The 20,032-nt window shown below is 33.1% G+C and overlaps 4 protein-coding genes across 4 annotated transcripts; 2 read left to right on the top strand and 2 right to left on the bottom strand.

Annotated features, from left to right (window-relative positions):
• Positions 1,187–3,055, top strand: LOC109333866. The gene is made up of 4 exons (XM_019569448.1): positions 1,187–1,816; positions 1,914–2,048; positions 2,344–2,580; positions 2,827–3,055. The coding sequence occupies exons 1-4, from the start codon at positions 1,289–1,291 to the stop codon at positions 2,986–2,988; spliced, it is 1,062 nt and encodes a 353-aa protein (XP_019424993.1). The 5' UTR covers positions 1,187–1,288; the 3' UTR covers positions 2,989–3,055.
• LOC109334625 (nudix hydrolase 15, mitochondrial-like) lies at positions 7,444–19,257 on the top strand. The gene is made up of 5 exons (XM_019570501.1): positions 7,444–7,712; positions 7,794–7,936; positions 8,611–8,730; positions 8,841–9,092; positions 19,246–19,257. Exons 1-4 carry the CDS (start codon positions 7,502–7,504, stop codon positions 9,075–9,077), a joined length of 711 nt encoding a protein of 236 aa, XP_019426046.1. The 5' UTR covers positions 7,444–7,501; the 3' UTR covers positions 9,078–9,092; positions 19,246–19,257.
• On the bottom strand, positions 9,656–11,748 carry LOC109334623 (taxadien-5-alpha-ol O-acetyltransferase). Its single transcript, XM_019570499.1, has 2 exons — positions 10,857–11,748; positions 9,656–10,345 (listed from the first exon to the last, which is right to left on the bottom strand). Exons 1-2 carry the CDS (start codon positions 11,657–11,659, stop codon positions 9,799–9,801), a joined length of 1,350 nt encoding a protein of 449 aa, XP_019426044.1. The 5' UTR covers positions 11,660–11,748; the 3' UTR covers positions 9,656–9,798.
• LOC109334624 (GDSL esterase/lipase At5g45920-like) lies at positions 13,597–17,182 on the bottom strand. The gene is made up of 5 exons (XM_019570500.1): positions 16,968–17,182; positions 16,418–16,669; positions 14,773–14,840; positions 14,522–14,686; positions 13,597–13,921 (listed from the first exon to the last, which is right to left on the bottom strand). The coding sequence occupies exons 1-5, from the start codon at positions 17,067–17,069 to the stop codon at positions 13,750–13,752; spliced, it is 759 nt and encodes a 252-aa protein (XP_019426045.1). The 5' UTR covers positions 17,070–17,182; the 3' UTR covers positions 13,597–13,749.

The raw sequence follows: 20,032 nt of genomic DNA, 5'->3' as shown, positions 1-20,032 counted from the left end.
TCATGTCTTTACTCATTATTATATTTTAATAAAGTTTATTTCCAATTCAAGAAAAATAGATTTGATCTTTAGAATGCACTTTTAGAAAGATATGCTTTCAAAGAGGAAAATCCTGATATTTTTTAATAAAAGAAATACATGATTAAGTTCAAATCCATTTGAGAAAATTTTCATATTTTTCATATTAAGGGGTTGTGTGGCATAGATTATTCTCTTATGCAGCAGATGCATATTTAATCGGCTATTTTCAAAAAAATGCAAAATTTTAACGGGGTTGGAGGCTCTTTCTATATATTTAATATAGCAATAAACCATAGATAAGATAAAGATTTAATTGGATCAAATTTAGCCTTTTTAATTTGTTAAAAACCAAGTGAGGAAAAACAATTATGTGCATTTCATTAGTTCTCACTTTTTTCATATGTAATGTAATTCCCATTTTATTAGAAAATTAAAGGAATAAAAAGGGCATTATGCAAATGACATAAATCATAGATCTTCACTTATCCTATCAGGAATTTACATAGCAATTATTTAAGTACTGAATTTTTTGGTTACCAAAAGCTACATAATTTGTATTTATTTAGGATAACATAGAAACAAACAAATTAATATTCATTACTTGGGTACTATAAATTGCATGCAATTAAACTGAATAAGGAAAAAATAATGCAAGTTTGCGGTTAAAAATACAAGAGATTTTCACACATGTTGAACAACACTAGCAAATTAACACTACATAATAGAAATCATTAATAAATGCTTTACTTTTTCCTACATAGAAGAGAGAGTACTGGTGAGTGAGAAAAACATGGGCAAGAAAAACGAGAAGGTAAGAAAGATTCTGATGAATGCTTGGATTTCAAGGCTTTGAAAAACTCTTTCTTATGTTTGATTTGTTTTTTTCCCTAAGACATTCAAAAGGGTATGTGAGAAAATCTGGGAACACCTTAAGTTTAGATATCAACATTCTCTATATGCATTAAGATTTTCCTAAGCTATAGACAAAGTTAATTTACTGTCATTAATTGCACCAAGTTAATTAGTAGGCGCATTTTTCTCTATAATATGAGATTTTCTTTCCAGATATCACGGTATATTGTTTTTGAATGCATATTTTTTGTTACCCCTTTTAGATTATATATGTGATCCTTCATATATATCATTTTTTTATATCACCTGTCTGAATTTTCTCAAATGTAATCAATGCATAATATTGTATTTAACTATATATATTTGTATTGGATGGCATTTGGATACTCATTCCAAAATTCTATGGTTAGACAACATGTGCAGCAACACAGGACATAGTGCATGTGGTTTTGAGAATGGTTCTAGCATTTGGAGTTCTGGTTTGAAAAAACAGCTTAATAAAAGGCCTAGAGTCCCAAAAAGAGGTCCTGGAGTGGCTGAACTTGAGAAAATCCTAAGAGAACAAGAAAGCATAGGTATATCAGATAGGAGAAATAATATTGAAGGTTTCATTCCTCATCATCATTCCAATAATATACCTAGTCATGTTCCATCAGCACCAAAATTTGATCACTTAGGTCCTACTACACCACCATCTATGACATCTTTTTATGGTAACTTTGGTGCACATAGCACACTATTGTCAAGAAATAGTGGATCTGGTTTGGTTTTGCCTGAGCAGGAACTATTTCCTATGAATCTTACTTCATCGAAATCCAAATCCATATCCAATCTTAATGAACGGTTCGACGTAAACCAATCTGATTCATCTAACTCCCCATCTAGGAATTTGCCTTTCCCTGCAATGATTCAAGAGAAAACTAATCAGTATTCTCTTCCTTATGTAATGCTTCATATTCTCTCTGAGATTTTGTCCATGGAATTTGTGTGTTTATATATGTATGTGAAATTCTTATTATATGTATAACCTATACTTTCAGATGAAACAATTTTTGGGGCAAGGTAACCCAACTTCTTCAGGATCTTTACCAATTGGAATGCATAATCATGTAGAGCCCCCTTCAAGCCAAAGTTCTCATCACAATTCAACATCTATGCTCCATGAGCAACATAAGGTAACTCTTTTTATTTTCTATTAAGGTATATATCAGCTACATTTGTTATAAGATATACTACTATAATGTATACTTGAATCTTTTGCTTCAGATTTTGACAATGGTTAAGTAAGTGTTTGTTGTGTAGCAGATTTTGATAATAACTTCTTATTAAGTACTTATGGAAAGTGTATTTGATGTAAAATGGCATACACATTTTACTTGGTAATTGATGATATTAAGGCCTATATATAGTAGTATAATTAATTGATTTCTTCAGTTTAGATTCTTGTTTCACTGTTTGAAGAATTTGTAGATGGTTAGCATGAAGCCATTGCACCCTTCATCAATGGAAAACTCGCCGATTCCGCCATCAAATTTTCAAGGTTCTCCAATGTTTTGTCACTTCAATAGACCACACCTATCAACAACAAATGAAAGCCATGGTGCAAATTTCTTGCCATTTACTACTTCAGAAGTTTCTCCACCTTCTATGCATTTGCTTCAAGGTGAACATTCCAAAGGCAATGTGGTCCCTTACCAAGTTACTCAAGTAAGTTGCAAGCAATTTTTGAAAATCCAATATTCTATAGTCTTTGCCTTACTAATGGTTTTAAAATGCCGTTGTAGTGTCTTTAATATCGATTACAAAGAATTGCGAAAAAACCGTAATTGTGGTTGTCATGCAGTTGCAGTCTGTTGCGGGGACTCTCAAAACTATAATATACTGCAATTTAGCTACTCTTACTAGATATGCTTATCTAGCTTAATTTATTTTTCTTGGTTTTAATTTTTGTAGGATAGAATGGAACACTCATTCCAAAATTCAGAATCAAGATCAGATCATAGACCTTTCTTCAACTTCTTAGATGTGAAGGATGAAAGGGTGAAAGGGGTACTTGGCCCTAATCATGGAGGGCATGAAGCAAGTGGTGGCATTGATCTTAGCTTGAAACTATGAGTTTAATTTGCATTTCTTAAAGACTAGCTCTGAATCTCTTAAGATGCATTAGTTTTTAAGATTGAAATCCAACAAATGGCATCAAGTGAAGAAAAAGAATGCACATTTTGCTAGTGTTAGTTGAAGTAACTTTGGATAGATAGACTGCATTTGCATTATTTCTTAAAGCTTAGTCCTGAATATTTGATGTAGATGCATTAGTAGTATTTCAGCAAGTGAAGAAAAATGGAACATTTTACTAGTGTTGGTTGAAGACTTGAAGCTGAAGTAACTTGAGAGTTGAGATATGTAGTTTTGATTTTCCTTTAATTGGGACCTTTAATTTGTTCAAATGTAATTCTAGTTCTAATTTTAATGAATTTGATTTATGTTGTTGTTATCTTTGGTTGTTAATTGAAAATTATGGAACGGTATGAACATATACTAAGTTAAAATTACAAAACAATAACGCTTAAAATTGTTATTGAACTACACTTTTGGACGCTGTATATGTAAACTTAGTAAAATGTAGGGTTAGATTCAACATAACTCCAAAAGTGTTATAGAAAGTATACATTTAACAACATTAGCTCAAATATTATGGGAAGATGAGTCTTGTGGAAAGATGAGTACCATAGGAATGTGAGTCCTATAGAAATGTGAGTGTGGTGGGAATGCGAGTCTTATGAGTTTTATGAGTGTGGTGTGAGTGTCATAGGCAGGTGAGTCTTTTGAGTTGTAGGATAGTCTTATGAGTTTTATCATATAGGGAATGAAGTTTTGTTTTTAAACATGTGAGAATCAAAGATTCGACAATACTCATTAAAACAAGCTTTCTAAAAACAACATCACTTAATTCAGTGAACGATATTGAATCTTTGTTAAATGTGTGAGAAACAACATTTCTTGCATTATCGAATGTTGTTAAATCCTTGAGTCATACAATCAACTTTTAATTGCATATTTGTCTATTAGGTTTAATAGCACACCAACCATATTGAATGTACATTATAAAATAAGAATTCTAGCATAATGATAGGTTTAAAAATGAAACATTGTGACATACTGACATGTACAAAATATACAATCCAGCCATAAAAAAGACATTATTTTGGTTATTTATATTATTATTTTAATTTGGTAAATTATTGATTTTGCTACATTGTTATTTTAATTTAGTACAGTGTAGATCATTATTTTTTGGTACATTGTTATTTTAATAATAGCACTTATATCCCTTGAATTTTATTAAAATTATACAAATTATCCCTCCTTTTTTGTACCTACATAAATTATTCTTAATCTATATACATACATTACACTGACTATACATGTAAGAGAGATAATTATGCTAACTACCCATGTAGGAGAGGTAAATATCATCTTTCAAAGAAAAAGGATGATAATTAGTATAATTAAGTTAAATAAATATGATATATTGTGGCGAAAAATAGAAGTAGTATAAGAGTCAATGTCTCTTTATTATTTTTGTTCCTTACAAAATAATATAAGATGTTTTAAACATCTCTTTAGAACTATTGATGCATTTTGTAGTGAACCAAAAATAATGAAGAAACATTTAATTTTATACTATTTGGATTTCTCTTGACAATATATCATATTTTGTTTAACTTAATTATATTCATCGTTATTTTTTTTTAAACTACACTCATCTTATCTGTATAGGTAATTAGTGTAACATATGTATATAAATTAAGGGTGGTTCGTGTAGGTACAAAAATGATAGATGATTTGTATAATTTTACTAAAACTTCAAGAATATTAATGTAATTTACTATTATTTTAATTAATCATTTTATAATGTTTTTATTTTTTAGTGCTTTTGGTGAAATGTTACTAACTTTCCAAAGATGTGATTTTTGTTTTTGGTTTTTTTGGTACAACGGAAATTACAAGAGAAAAAAACAACAACTAGGAAAGCAAAGTAAGACCCAAGTCAATAAAGGATTGGCAAGCTGGTGGAACTGAAGTCCCTATCTTAAACTCCTCATGAGAATAATAACCTAACTTGGCCATGAAATCTGTCACCATATTAGCTTCTCTAACAACAAATTTAGCCTCTACGACCTAGTCAAGCGCCAACCAAGACCGAATATTGTTGGCTACATATATAATGTGTGAAATTGATCTAATTGGAAGGTCCTCATAGATAATATCAATTGCTTCCATGCAATCACTTTCCATAATAATATTCCTGAAATCCAGGTTCCAAGCTAGAGACAACCCATGTTCCATAGTTAAAAGTTTTGCAAAAATAGTTGAACCCTGATTGAAATTAGCTGAAAATCCTGACAACTAGTGGCCTTTGCTATTAGGGAGGACGCCGTTCCCTCCCATAATACAAGAACTTCTGATGCAGCTACAATATACATTCAATTTGATCTAGCCAATCTCCATGTAACTCCAACAAGTCATGAGAAGCTTTTCCTCCAACGTCGCAAAGCACTCCAAATCGTGCCACTCTCAAAATCATGGTGCGTATTATGGGCCACAAAGTTAACATCCTATAGAGTGTTCCCTAGAATAGAATTGTTTCTCCATCTCCACACGCACCAAATACCAACCAAAAAAAGGAGGCCATGTCTATGATTATAATTCTCCATAAGCTAACTCTAGAAGGATTGAAACACCCAGAAACGAGGCATGTAAATCCTAAGTGAGTCCATAAAGCATAAGAATTCTGACAATTCTTAAAGATATGCATAAGATCTTTAACACTCGAGTGACACTTAGAACAAAGAGGGTTTGTCGCTAAATGTCTTTTGAAACGTAAATCATTAGACGATAGAGCCTCATGAAGAGTCAATCAACACATAAATTTAACCTTTTCAAGACTCCTCAGACACCAAACTATCCTCCAAATATTAACGTCGGCTGAATGGCAAACCTAGCCATGTAAGAGTCCTAACATTAATTATTATCATCTAGCAAGGATAACACACAGGTAATTTAAACATAGATTAGGCAACAATATATTTGAACATAGATTAGACTAAGTGTGTTTTTCCCAAGGGCGTATTCTAAACTTTTTGGATTGGTATCTTGTAAGGACCAAAGTCCAAACCCTCAAGAGGGTGGTGGTTAGATTAAATTATAAATTAAAAAAAAAAAGAATTAAATTTGAATTGATTGAAACTTTATAAATTACACTTCAATTATTTCAAACTTTTATTTTGCATATTTAAATCGATTCTATTTTAAGGCAATTTTCTCACTTCATTTGGTAAGGATGTTTTCGGTAATGACTACCAAATTGTTCCGATTAAGTTTGGATGAGGTTTGAGGATTGTAAATTGTGATGAAGGAGTTAAGATTTTGAAGAGGATATTTTGGGGAAACGACTTTATAATGGGTAATTTTGAGGAGGGTATTTCGGGGAAACGACTTTATAATGGGTAACTTTGATTTGGTTCTAAAACTTGTGATGTATTTTTTTAATATTATTCCATATTTCTTCATATTTTAGAAATATAATTTATAGTATATTTAATTTTTTAATTATACTAGTCATATTTTATACATCATATTTGTCAAATTCTTTTCGATTTAATTTTTAATCTATTTAAATAAGATTATTTTAATCAAATTATGATCATGAGTAAACTTAGTTTATGATTTATAATAATAGAGCATTATAGTATTATGATATTTGATCCAACCGCTAACCTAGTAACTAGTGGAATAAAAACTTGATTATACATATCTTAAATAATCCTACACTTTATGGATATGTTTGTTAACCGGTATAAATTTATAATCCCGAGAATTACATTCTAAAGAATATTATTACTAGGAATGTCAATCCCAAGTATATTAAAATATAGGTTTGCTTAATAATGGAAAACATGAGTCGTGAGAAAGTTTTAAACATTAGAATGAAACATTATCAAGCTCTTGCATGAAAACAAAAAGCATTATTACCGGTGAGCATGATCTGACACGACCTACTCACATAGTATGGTCCGATTGTGATCGGATCTGAATATAATTAGATATTATTGCGTTTAGGGTTAGGTTCAAAAATTTGACCCAGACAATTTAGGGTTGGTATGGGACAAACGTGACCCGACTCGATCTAGTCGATCGATCTAATAGTCATTCATTCATCATGTTTGTATGTATTTCTATTTAAATGTGTACAAAGTAATGACACATTTTTTATTGAAAAATCATTGATTCAATAATTTTTCATCATATATACATAATTAATAATATAAATACATATATCATTTTATATGTCAAATTACATATTCATAGTAATAAATAATATTGAGAATATGTTATCTAAAATAAAAATGCATTTTTTTAATCAGATCTAGGTTGAGTTCGAATTTAAACACTGACCCAATTGCAATTGGTATTTAGGGTCGGAATAACTTTAAATTTAGGATCGGAGATCAAAAAATGACCCTGTCAACATTTAGAATTGAATAAGGGTATGCTGAATTTATCATGTTGGAATAGAACCCAAAAGCCAAATTAGAAGAGAGTAGTTACAGAAGTGAATGAATGAATGGGTTCACAAAGAGTACAAACTTTGCTTAATCACTTTCGATCCTCGTCACCCACCACAAACCCAAATCCCAACAACAACAACAACAACTCATTCAGTTCAAAACCCAACAAGAGAGCCGCAGTTCTTATCTGTCTTTTCGAAGATCCTGATGATGGGAATCTCCATGTTTTTCTCACCCTGCGTTCTTCTTCTCTCTCCACCCACTCCGGTAATTCTCTTCTTCTGCTCATCAAACTTGTAAAACTCTGTTCTTTATCATCATAACTCTAATGGGTTTGTTTGATTTCAGGTGAGGTAGCTTTACCTGGTGGCAAGAGAGACGAAAGTGATGCTGATGATGTTGAAACCGCGTTGAGAGAGGCTAAGGAGGAGATTGGTTTGGACCCTTCTCTTGTTTCTGTTATTACTCTTCTTGAACCCTTCCATACTAGGGTAATAGTAATACATAACTATATCTTCTTTAAGCTTTGTTTTCTGAGTTTTATTTCAATTTGTTTATGTTAACTTGGAAATTTCATATGTTTGGCATTGAATTGATAAGTAATTAGAAAATAGTAAAGCACTGCAATTTTGCATTCTAGTGTAAACATTTTACACTGAAATCTTTTGATGTTGACTCAATTACATTTGAAGCCCTTCTTTCAAAAGCTGCACTCATACTCCCTTGACGCAAGTTACTGTAATTTCAATCCAATCCTTTAACGTCTATTCGCAAGTTGGATTTTCGAGGGAAAACGAAAACTTCATAACTATAAAATACACTTGTGAAATGACTTTGACAGACTCTTAGGGAATGATAGCTAACTATAAGCATAAGTTAAGCTTCATAAACGGTTGGTATAGGTTATGAAATAAAGGGGTATTATGTGTAATTAAGTTAAATCTTAGGGGGTGGACTGAATGAAATTTCCTTTGTTTACTTTGGTGATGATTCACTAATGTGCCAACTGGAAAACTTTATGTAATTCTTTTGACCTGAATAGGGTGCAATTACAAAATGACTGCACCTTATTTGATACAATGCAAACCATTTTTTAGATGTCATTTGTGACTAGACACAATCAATTTCCAATGTTTTTTCGTTACAAAGTGGTTTCTAAGTGCAGTATGGCATCACAGTAATACCTGTGGTTGGAATACTATCCAACAAGGATGCATTTTCACCAGTTTTAAATCCAGCTGAAGTTGAAGCAATATTTGATGTTCCATTGGAGATGTTCCTCAAGGTATTATGATTCATGTTAATAAATTTTTGTAGCTGGACAAAATATGTCTGTATTCTTTGACATGATCAAATTCAAATGAACTTATTTTTGACATGATGGTTTGAATTCAGAATGAGAATAGGAGAGCTGAGGAAAGAGATTGGACAGGAGAGAAGTATCTTATACATTATTTTAACTATGAGGTTGAGAATAAGCAGTATGTGATATGGGCTATAACTGCTGCAATCTTAATTAGAGCCGCCACCGTCGTACTTCAGCGGCCGCCAGCATTTCTAGAGCGGAGACCTAAAACATGGGGCGGAATTACTGAAAGTGATATGATTATGCTACAGAATACTTCAAGATAGTGATTTTATGGAATTGTAGTTAGAGCTGAAAGTGATTTTTTTTAAAGTTAAAGCTGAAAATGGAATTGTTGTTGTTGGTAATAATATGAGAGAAAGGCAGGGGGCAGAAATTGACAAAATGAAGTTCCATACCTGGTCTCTAACACTACCTATTTTTTGGATACAAATTTGTGATATTTACTCTATATTCTCATCATTTTTGGGTTAAGAAAATGGCAAACGTGTTACACAAGTAACTTGGCAAGATGATCAGATAACAAGGTCACAAGTACAACCTTGACTTGGCTTATAATTGATTGCTGAATGCTGATTACCACAAGTGATACATGTAACTACCAAGCCACCTAAGTGGCCAAACCAAAGCCCAAAGGTTTGAGCCTTAAAGGTATGTGTATCATTTATAGGATTCCTCCTACACAATTATATAGGACAGCTCACTGCACGAAGTTCCCCACCTGATGGGATCTCACAGGGTCGATATACACACCTTTACCCTCACTAGCGGAGAAGTTGTTTTCAGAACTTTGTCACTAAACAATAACCTTATTGTCGTGCAGAGGCTCAACCTCTGTACACAATTATAGAGATTTAATTTTTAAATTGACTTATATTATGAATAACATACAACTTATCAAGACACACACATAAAACATGCTCTATAATCTAAACCAGGCTCTTGATCAAGAAGCTTTATCAATTTATTGTTATCCCTTACCAGAATCTAAAATTTATTATTTGCAAGCTGCTTTTGGCTGCTGGTAAAAACCTGCATATCTTCTCTGAAAGCAGGCAAAGAAGCCTCTGCCAAAGTCACCAAAACCTTGAAACCGTCCTTCTTCCCTTCGGTCGCTGTTGAATAAGGCAAGAAGAAGCAAGGCTCAACACTTCCAAGTAGGTTCCTTCCAAGTGGCAAAACAGTAACTGGACCTCCCCATCCAAAATCCACAGTTGAATGCCCCAAGTGTCTCCAATCTGTGAACCCACTTACACCTTTTCCTGCTGTTATTCGATCTGCAAAATGCAGCTCCTGGTAATTGATGAATGAGGAAACATACTCATCTGTAACATTTCTTTTACTCTTCTTGATTAGCTCTGCAGTTTTCCAAATTGGTTCCTCTATCAAATCTTTAGCACTCAGTTGCACATACATTGGAACGCAACCATTGCCCCAATAGCCAGTAGATAGGGGTGGTTTTACTAGTCTCCTTATGTTAACCGAGTATGCAAACTTAACCTTCTCATGAGCCTTGACTCCAAAGGCCTTGACCCTGTTTTAGCATTTACCAATAATCCAATAATGTTGTCAAATATAAGTCATTCAGAACAATGCTCATATCAAATCATCATGAAAATTTATAATACTAAGTTGATGCATAATTCTCCACAGAAATTGGTAATGCTAAAGAACATGGAAAGCTCATGAGTATGCAGGTGCGTGCATAAACACTAGATTTATGCACTGATGTGTGAGCCCTCATGTGATCATGAAAGCATTTCTACAAAACAGCCAATCATTTTAACACTAGCCCGTAGCCACATTTGAATATATAAATTATTACTATTTTGGAGGGAAAAGAAGGAAAATTAAAGATTTTGGAGTCATCTCACCAGTTTATTTCATGGCTCACAAACCTTCCATTTCCATTCATTCATCTCCAAAACTCAACTCGTAAACAGACTCTAAGAAACAACTTAACCGTTGCGCCAAACTCACTTCTCACAGCATAAATAACAAAATTTACATGTCTTAGTTCCAATTGAGTAAGGATAATTACTTACTTGGATCTCCAAATGTAAGCACCAAGAAACTCAAAAGTGGTGAAGTTCAACCCACATTGGTCAAACAAAGACTTCTTAAACCTCTCCAAGCACTCATCCTTCACATGAAAGCACTCTCTCACAACATTACCAATATCCTGCTCATACGCCAAGAACCCTTTATCCAGATACAAAAACTCCCTTATCAGTGGCGAATCCACTCGAACCGGTTCTCTCGGACCCAAAAACTTGTCCCGGTTCCAAACCGGCTCAACCGTTATCCGGGTGGAGCCACGAGCTAGCTCAGCCACCGCATTAAAAAACAAACTCCCTCCCAACCCATCACACAAGGAGTGGTGCATGGCAGCACCAAGAGCAAAACCACCACACTTGAACACCGTGAGTTGAAGCATGCAAGGATGCTCCATCCCCTCTTCGGGTCCAGGATCAGGCACCAACTGTTCAACGAAACTAAAATCCGTGTCATCGAGATAATTCAGTGAAGGTAGGGTGCACTCAACGGTGGCGCGAATGAAGGGGACTCCTTTACCGGCGGTGCAGTGGAGTTCGAGGCGGTGGGGTTGGTGGTGACTGCGGCGGAGGGTAGCGGTGAGAGGGTAGTAGTGGTTGAGAGAATGGGAGAGGGAGGAAGAGATGAGAGGAAAAGGGTCATGGTGGGAGGTGGAGTACACGCGCAGGTAACGGAAGGTGAGGTGGAGATTGGTGTCGGTGTCAAGGTGAGAAAGAGAGAGAGTATGGTCGTTAAGGAAAGGAGGGTGAGAAGGTAATATTACAATTCGTTCTGAAATATTCACCTTTGCCATGATTTTGGTTATTGTTGTGCTTCTGTTTCTGGTTGAGTGGGTTTTTATTATGACAAGGGAAGACGTGGTTCATGCTGCATCTCATCATCTCACCAAACCCATAAGCTGTTGCTTCAAATAGTAGCTAATTGGAATATTTATTTGTTGGACACCCACACAAAATTAATCATCTATCTTGGTACTAAAAGAACTTAAATTATTATGTGTCATGATATTGCGTAATGCGACCCATATGGAGTATAATATGGTTGCATTATGATTTGATTCAACCATATCATTGTGATTTTGCATCACACTACAATTGTGATGATGTAGTTTTGTTTATCATCACAACTGCAATATCGTGGCCACATTATTTGACATGGTCCTCGATTTGAATAATTGGTTTAACCCTTTTTTATAGGGTTGGAAACGAGCCGAACCGAGTCGAACCAGACCTCAGCTCGATTCAGCTCGAAACTCGACTCGAGTTCGATACGAGTTATTATTTTAGCTCGAATTCGGCTCGGTTAAAATTCGCGAACTGTTCAGTTCAGTTTGAATGGTTCATTTGGATAACTCAAATAATTAATTAAATTTTGAAAAAAAATACTACAAAAATTATATATATATAAATATAATATTGTTTATATATATAATAACAATAAATATAAAAATAATGTACTAATCATAATAAACTTAAAAAAATAATTTATATATATATATATATAAATATCGAACCAACTCATGAACCAAACCAGTCGAACTTTAACCAACTCAAGTTCGGATCGTTTATTTAACGAGCTCAATTTCCAGTTCAAGTTCAGCTCATTTGGTTCATGAGTCAAGTTTATTGAGCTAAATAACGAATCGAATTTCGAACGAATACCGAGTTGATTCGGTTTATTGTCAGCCCTACTTTTTTATATATAGTGTGGTTGATGCAACGGTAAAGTTGTTGCTTAAGAATAAGAATCTTCTTTTAAAAAATGATTATATCTCTATATATCTAGTCAATTAACTTTTTCCAAGTAATATAAAAATGTTATTATGTGTTTTAAATTAAGTGTCATTTTTCATTTTTCATTGGACTATATGAAATAGGGAAAAGAATGGAGACAAGTGATATATGTTCATTGCTAAGTAATTATGAAATCACATGTTTAAATTTTAAAAATAACATTTGTACTTATTAGGGTAAGGATACATATATATATATATATATATACCCTTTCAATACTCTACTAAGTAGAAGTATAGTGTATGAGAAAAAGATATATACATTGACGGTGTAAAGATTTTTTACATTGTCACTACATCATCCACCATTGATTTTTAGTGATCGTTGACTTTTAAATAAAAGTATTGCAATTGAATGGTGAATGATGTACTGACTGTGTATAAATCTTTATACTGTCAGTGCACACATTTTATGAGTGAATAGGTTGATATTGTTAGTTTGGTGGGTGTGTACCTAAACATATTTTTAGTTTGGTTCCTATATGTGAAAAGCAATTTTTGTTTTAATTTAGTGACTGCTCATGCAAATTTATATATAAAACACTGGTGATTGGGTTTGCAAAGCTGATTAAAAGATTTAGAAATTTATTAGGATTAAGCTCACTACGAATAGGTTAATATCTTATTGATGATTAATTCGAAGCAATCCTATGATTTTTTTAACGTAACAAATTGCTAAAAAAAAGTACTATTGCCATTAGTGTACATCATGTTCATATATAACTTCTCATTATTGCGAGATTATATATACGAATTTAATAAATTAATTTTAAAACTTAAGATTTGGCAAATGTGTTGAGTTCACCTTATACTCCTATTTAATAAATTGTTCATTTCTGCCTTAGCTTATCCCAACAACCCCTCCATTTATACACAAATTGAAAGAGGCCTGAATTGTATCTAGCAACGATATAAAATGTATTAGAAACACCAATATAAAACCATATATCAACTAAATAAGATATTGTTTTGTACACAAGAGACTTGCAGAAAATGGATGACTCAAATATTATCAGCAACATACACTGTTAACATATATTTCGATTAACAACAAAGTACATATACTTCATCATTTGTAACTGTACTATATATTATTCTGACTCATGATAAAGAAATGAGTTTATGGGATCATTAGGGTCAATATCAGCTATTAGTGGGAGATCAACTTGCATAGATTCTAGAATCAAGGCTTCTTCTCTCAGCTTTGCAATTACTTCCTCAAAAACAACTTCATTGCCACTTTGAGTTAGGTGCAAACCATCACTGCATTTCAGCACCAAAATCATCATAGGTTAATATCATCAAAACTAAATGTATAATCATAATATCACACTCTTCAATTTACAATGTTAATGTTATAGCCACAATAGCAGGAAAGACAATTGCAGATAAAGAAATGATAGAATTAGATTATAGATAATCATTAGGGTCATCCAAACTCTACAATGAAGGCTCAAGAAAATGAAACTTGTTGCATACCATTATATGGTAACTAAATTTTCACTTTCCTTGCATTTTTAACAAAACCAGACCAATCAAAGAAATGACATTCTTCTTTGCAAACTCTAGACAATTGGTCATTTTAGCACTAATGCAATCATACACATATCAGCCACGTGTAGACATATGACTTTGAAAAACGAATTCAGCTATGAAAAAACCTCATAAGATTTTGTGTTCTACATCAATGATGATTCAATCTACATTCAGTTAAATTACAAGCCAAGGCCATTAGCATTTTTAATGTAAATGATACTATTTTTAATTAAGTACCATATTACCACTACATTTAAGATTTGAGACAGCAGATCTGTGTTCGTAGGTGAAGATAAACACATAAGGTAAAATTTAACTTTCAGAGACCTTAAATAATGTTTTCTCCAGCCAGGGAATTGTTGCATTTTTGTCCAGAGATCAATCACAGGAATTCTACATTCTGCAGCCACAGCAATGCATGCCCTAGCATACTCACCAGCTGCTTCATTTGTCCTCTCAGGAAGACCATGTGGATTTTCTACATATGGATATCTGCAATACAATTTCAGAAACTCCTGAGTTTAACCTCTAATAAAATAAGTGACAATATAGAAAATAAAGTGCCCATAAAACCATACCTAAGACGTGCATCTTCATCAATTGGAGGAGGAGTTATAAGGAGAATGAGAGTTGTGGACCATCGCTTCTGATTCACAAAGAAAAATCTTTTGAGATATACATAAGAAGCTTAAGAAAGGAAATAGACATATATTGATTTTTGAAAAAGAAATCCAATCAACAGAAATTAAAATTACAAGTAAGAACACCTCCACTTCAAGCATATATGTAACATCTTAATTAACATACTGAGTTCTCATGTTTTCAATATTGGAAGGTTGAATCTGATTTCAGAAAACTATATATGATATGATGTGTAGATATAGTAAGGGCAGATTTTTCTTATGGTGCTCAAATGGAATCTAGCTCTAGCATTTTATGATGTTTCATTACAACTACAAAAATAAATGCTTTGAAGTTTTATGATGTTTTGGGATTCTCCATAACAATACTAATTGCATATACTTTTCTGTATCTTGTCCCTTATTACTTTTGCTGATTAATATAATCCACATCCATTTATTCATCAAACATAATTATATCTTCCCATTATAATATTAAAGTACCTAATAGAAGAAGAGTTAGCATTAATAATAATATAACACAACTTCATAATTATTGAATATCATATTACTATTGGTTGGACCCTGTCATAATAATATAATATTTTCTTCTACGTAACAGCTCCTTGGCAACCAAACCATGTAATACAATCACAAATGCTTGGTATGCATCAGAACCAAACGGTGTACATCACTTCACATAAATGTGACATGGCAAAATTATATAATAAGTATGCAGAAAATGATATGAACCCAATCATATATAATTATATGATATAAACTGTTGAAATATGAGAGCATGTATGAAAGATATAATAGCTTTATTCTAATATAATTGCATGGGGAAACAAAAGACACAAGAAAGAAGACATAAGGTTTAGGTTGTGAAAACAACGTTGGCCATAAAAGTTGGAACTTTACACAAACATTTTGAATTCCACCCAGTAATTCAGGATATATTTAAAAAGTGTAATATTTATAAATCGAAAATATATAGATTTATATATAATCATTATATTATTTATCATTTATTTAAATTACATTTTTAAAGAATTAATGATAATTAAATACTCTATAAAACCATTTAAATGAGTTGATGAAATAAATTTTGCCTCATGGATCCCACTTATTCAACCCAAATATTATGTCCCTGCAACTATCTTTGACCACCTCATAAGAAAACAATAGCCATCATAACTTCCAACCCCACTACATGGCAAATAAGCAATTCTTTCTTAGCATGCAATATGCACGAACAAGAATGGGGATCACCTGTCCCAAAATCAGTATGTCCTCATGTCTCAAGTTAATAGGATTTTTTCAAGTACCACATATGTTACTTTAAGTTTTTAATTTTTCTTTTTTAATGAAGTGTCAATTTTTTATCGGACCGGGACAAGATAATGGGACAGGAATGAGGACAGGTGATCTGTGTCCCACAACCAAAGCACGCGTATCAACCCCACATGGTCAAAACTAAAGGAATATATCCCTTTAGCGCCACTAAAATCAGTGGTTCTTCCACTTTGGCCTAATCATTTCAAAAACATATGGTGCAACAAGTTACTCATAGTCATAGAGATAGAGACATGAGTTTAATTACCTTAAAGAAGGAGACAATGGCTTTAAGGTTGTCCTTATATTCATGGAGAGGCACATGTTGAAAAGCAGAACATCTATCTGAAAGGCTAGCATCGTTAGCACCAAAGAAAATAGTCAAAGCAATAGGTGCAACTTCAGTTTCACTATCACCACCACTACCACCACCTTGTGATGATGTAGGGAAAACCTTATCTAACACCTTCAGCACCCACCTTGTGTTGTAACCACTGTAACCTCTTAGTATAATATCTGCCTGATCAACACAACACTAACATCTCAGTTTAGAAGAAAAACAACAACTCTTATGTTCTAACCTTTTATACACCATTTTGATTAATGATATCAACTTTTTATATATTAATCATGTGTGTTAAAAAATGTTAATCACACATATACTTGTTAAACAACTCATTAATCGTCCAACATATAAGATTAAACATGCATGTATATATATATCAAACATTAATTACATGAAATTCATCAAACCAGATATGGATAAAAGGACAAAAAGAATGAAGTAACATCAAAAGATGTTTAAGGTAAATGAATACCGTGCGAGAGAAATGATTGGCAAGAGAAGCACCCCATCCTCCTAGAGAGAAGGATTCCTCAGTGATTGAATCACCCAAGAGATAAATCTTTGGTCTGATCATGTTTGTTTAGAAAGAAGTGAAGTGTGTTTGGTAGGTGCAAGTGCAAGAATGAATGAATTGGGTGGTACCTGCACTGCTAAAAAAAGTTGATGACAGTGATTAAATAAAGGTGGTAGACCTTTTTCGTTGAGAAAAGGGTGCAATTTTTTAATGCAACCAATTAATTGCATTACCATACAAAAAAGCATGCAACTAGGGACCATGGCTAAAGGGACATAAAGGGCTCCAGCACTAGTCCATTTATTTTTTGAGTTTATTCCAAAATATGTAGTTAATGTGGCCATTTTCAACTATGTGATTCTGAGTGGAAATAACAGTATAATATAAGTTTCTATCCCTAAAAACAAATGCCTTTTCTCCTTGCGGGATTTGGAGTAGTCTCGAGAGGGGGATTAGGAACATTATGATTGGAGATGTTATGTGTGAGATCTGAGGAAGTATGAAGAGGTGATCTATGAGATGGATCACTAGGAATAGAAGGTCAGAGATAAATTTAATTTCAGCCAGCTTACTACACTTGATGCTCCCTTAATCCAGTTGATTTTTGTAATTCTTCCTTTGGGCTTGTTCCAATATAAATTTAAGGTTAACAAAATCTCATTATATTTTTAAATATTATTGTGGATCCACTTACTCCTCCGAGAATAAGTTTTTTAAACTTACTCTGAGAATAAGTTTTTTAAAATTACTACACTTCCTAGCCATTAATTCTAGAGAAATCCAATTGTTTCAATTAATGAGTAGATCTAAATCATTAGATAGAATTAATGGCTAGGATGAGGAGTAAGATTAAAAAACGTATTCTTGGAGTAAGTTTAAATAACTTACTCTTGGAGTAAGTGAATCTCACCTCTTTAAATATTAAACAATTATGTGGGTAACTTTCCTCATGAAAAACAAATTCTAGGGAGGCGTGTAGTTTTTGGAGAGGATGATTTTGGAGTGAGAATTCTCTATTAATGAAGAGGGAAGTGCTATAAAAAATTAAAGATACATTAACATTTATATCATTTTTATTTGAGAAACAATAATAGAGCTCGAGTTAAGTCGATCTCAAACACAACTTTGATAAGAATTGACTTAACTTGAAATTCAACTTGATTTTGAGAAGAATTATTTTTTTCCAATTCGAACTCAACTCGATTTAAGTTGACAAATTATTTAATTTGACTCAATAATTTGAATTGATTTAGTTCATTATTTTGAATAATGGTTATTTATTATATATGTATTATTTAAAGATTCTCTATAGATATATATTGAGTCAACTTATCAACCTAACTATTCAAATTATATATTTTTTATACTGAAGGAAGAAAAAAAAACTAAGATCTTAATCTCACAACTCCAATAGCATCAGCTAGAAGAACATGGCAAAGTCGAGTTTGACAATTCTCCCAAAGTAGAAAGAGATGATCATTAGCCGCACCATTCTAGGCAAGCCAATCCACACCTTCATTACCTTCGCGTAGAGTATGATTAAGAATTAAATTCCAAGGAAGAGAAATAAGTCACTTAATACCTTTAATGATCAGAGCTTGAGGGTGAAAGATATCCACATCTTTGACAATCAATGACAAAGCCATTTGAGAGTCAGAATCACAAATAATGTTCCTGAAACCAGAATCCCAAGCCAACTTCAATCCATGAAAAATGGCAAGCAATTCTGCATGCAAGTTAGTAGAGTATCCACAGAAGCCTGAGAAGCCAGAAATCCACTCTCCCACAGTATTTCTAATCAAGCCACCAAAACCTAAACGCCTTGGATTACCAAAAGAGCTTCCATCCACATTAACTTTAACATAGATATTAGTTGGAGGAACCCAAGAAACCTCCTTTGATTTATTGTTACTAACCGGTTTACCCAAGGTTTGAAGAATTAAACCATGTAAAGAATAAATGCGGTTAAGCAGCAACCAATCATGACATCTGGAATTATAAAAAAATTATGCATTTCTAGCCTTCCAGATATTCCAACAAGCCACTAAAAAGAGAGGGCCATGAGGAGCTGTATTGAAGAAGCTAATCCAATCATAGAAGTCCATAGAAAAAAATGGTGATGATTAAATAGATGGAGAGAAGACTAGATTCGTCTAGAATGGACACAATCTCTAAGAGCATGAATACCAGTCTCAATAGCAGTACCACACCTCTGGCAAGAAGAATCATTAGTGAGATGTCAATAAGTGCGAAAATCATTAGTAGGGAGGCTGTTATGACTAGCAAGCCACAAAAAATGCTTAATATTTTCAGGAATATGAAGCTTCCAAATCTAGGACCACGAATGAACAAGAATAGAATTCGGAATGCCGTTGTGCTGAGTAAGCCAAAGAAAAGCAGATTTAGCAGAATAATGGCCTGAGTTATAATTCTCCCAAATAAGAACATCATCCAAACTATCATTAGAAAAAAGATTTTGCATTTTTAATTGAATATCGATAGGAATCTGAGTAGCAAGCAAATTCCAATGCCAACAGCCATCGAAGAAATCATCTTTAATATGAAGCTCAGAGTCTTGAATATTGACATAAGGAACAAGTTGACATAATTGGCCATCATCAAGCCACTTATCATACCAAATAGATATGGCACCTTTCCCAGGTCTATACCTGAAGCCAGACTTAATAACATCAACAGTTTTAACAATAGCCTTCCAAGTGAGAGACATACCTGAAACTTGTGTAGCTATCAGAACATTAGCATCTTTCATATATTTAGCATCAAGCATTTTAACCCACAATTTGTCTCGTTGATGAATAAGATTCCAAACTTGCTTTCCGAGCATGGAAATATTAGACTCCCTAGTTGTACGAATGCCAAGGCCTCCTTTAACTTTAGGTTGAGTGACAGTTTTCCAATTGACCCGATGATTAGAGTTGCCACCCCAAATAAATTGTCTAACACAAGCATCCAATCTATCACAAGTACCTGTAGGAAGCCAATTATTTTGCATAGAGTAAATT

The sequence above is a fragment of the Lupinus angustifolius genome, chromosome LG19, assembly GCF_001865875.1.
Source record: "Lupinus angustifolius cultivar Tanjil chromosome LG19, LupAngTanjil_v1.0, whole genome shotgun sequence".
Taxonomy (NCBI): Eukaryota; Viridiplantae; Streptophyta; class Magnoliopsida; order Fabales; family Fabaceae; genus Lupinus; species Lupinus angustifolius.
This window is presented reverse-complemented; position numbering and strand designations above follow the sequence as displayed.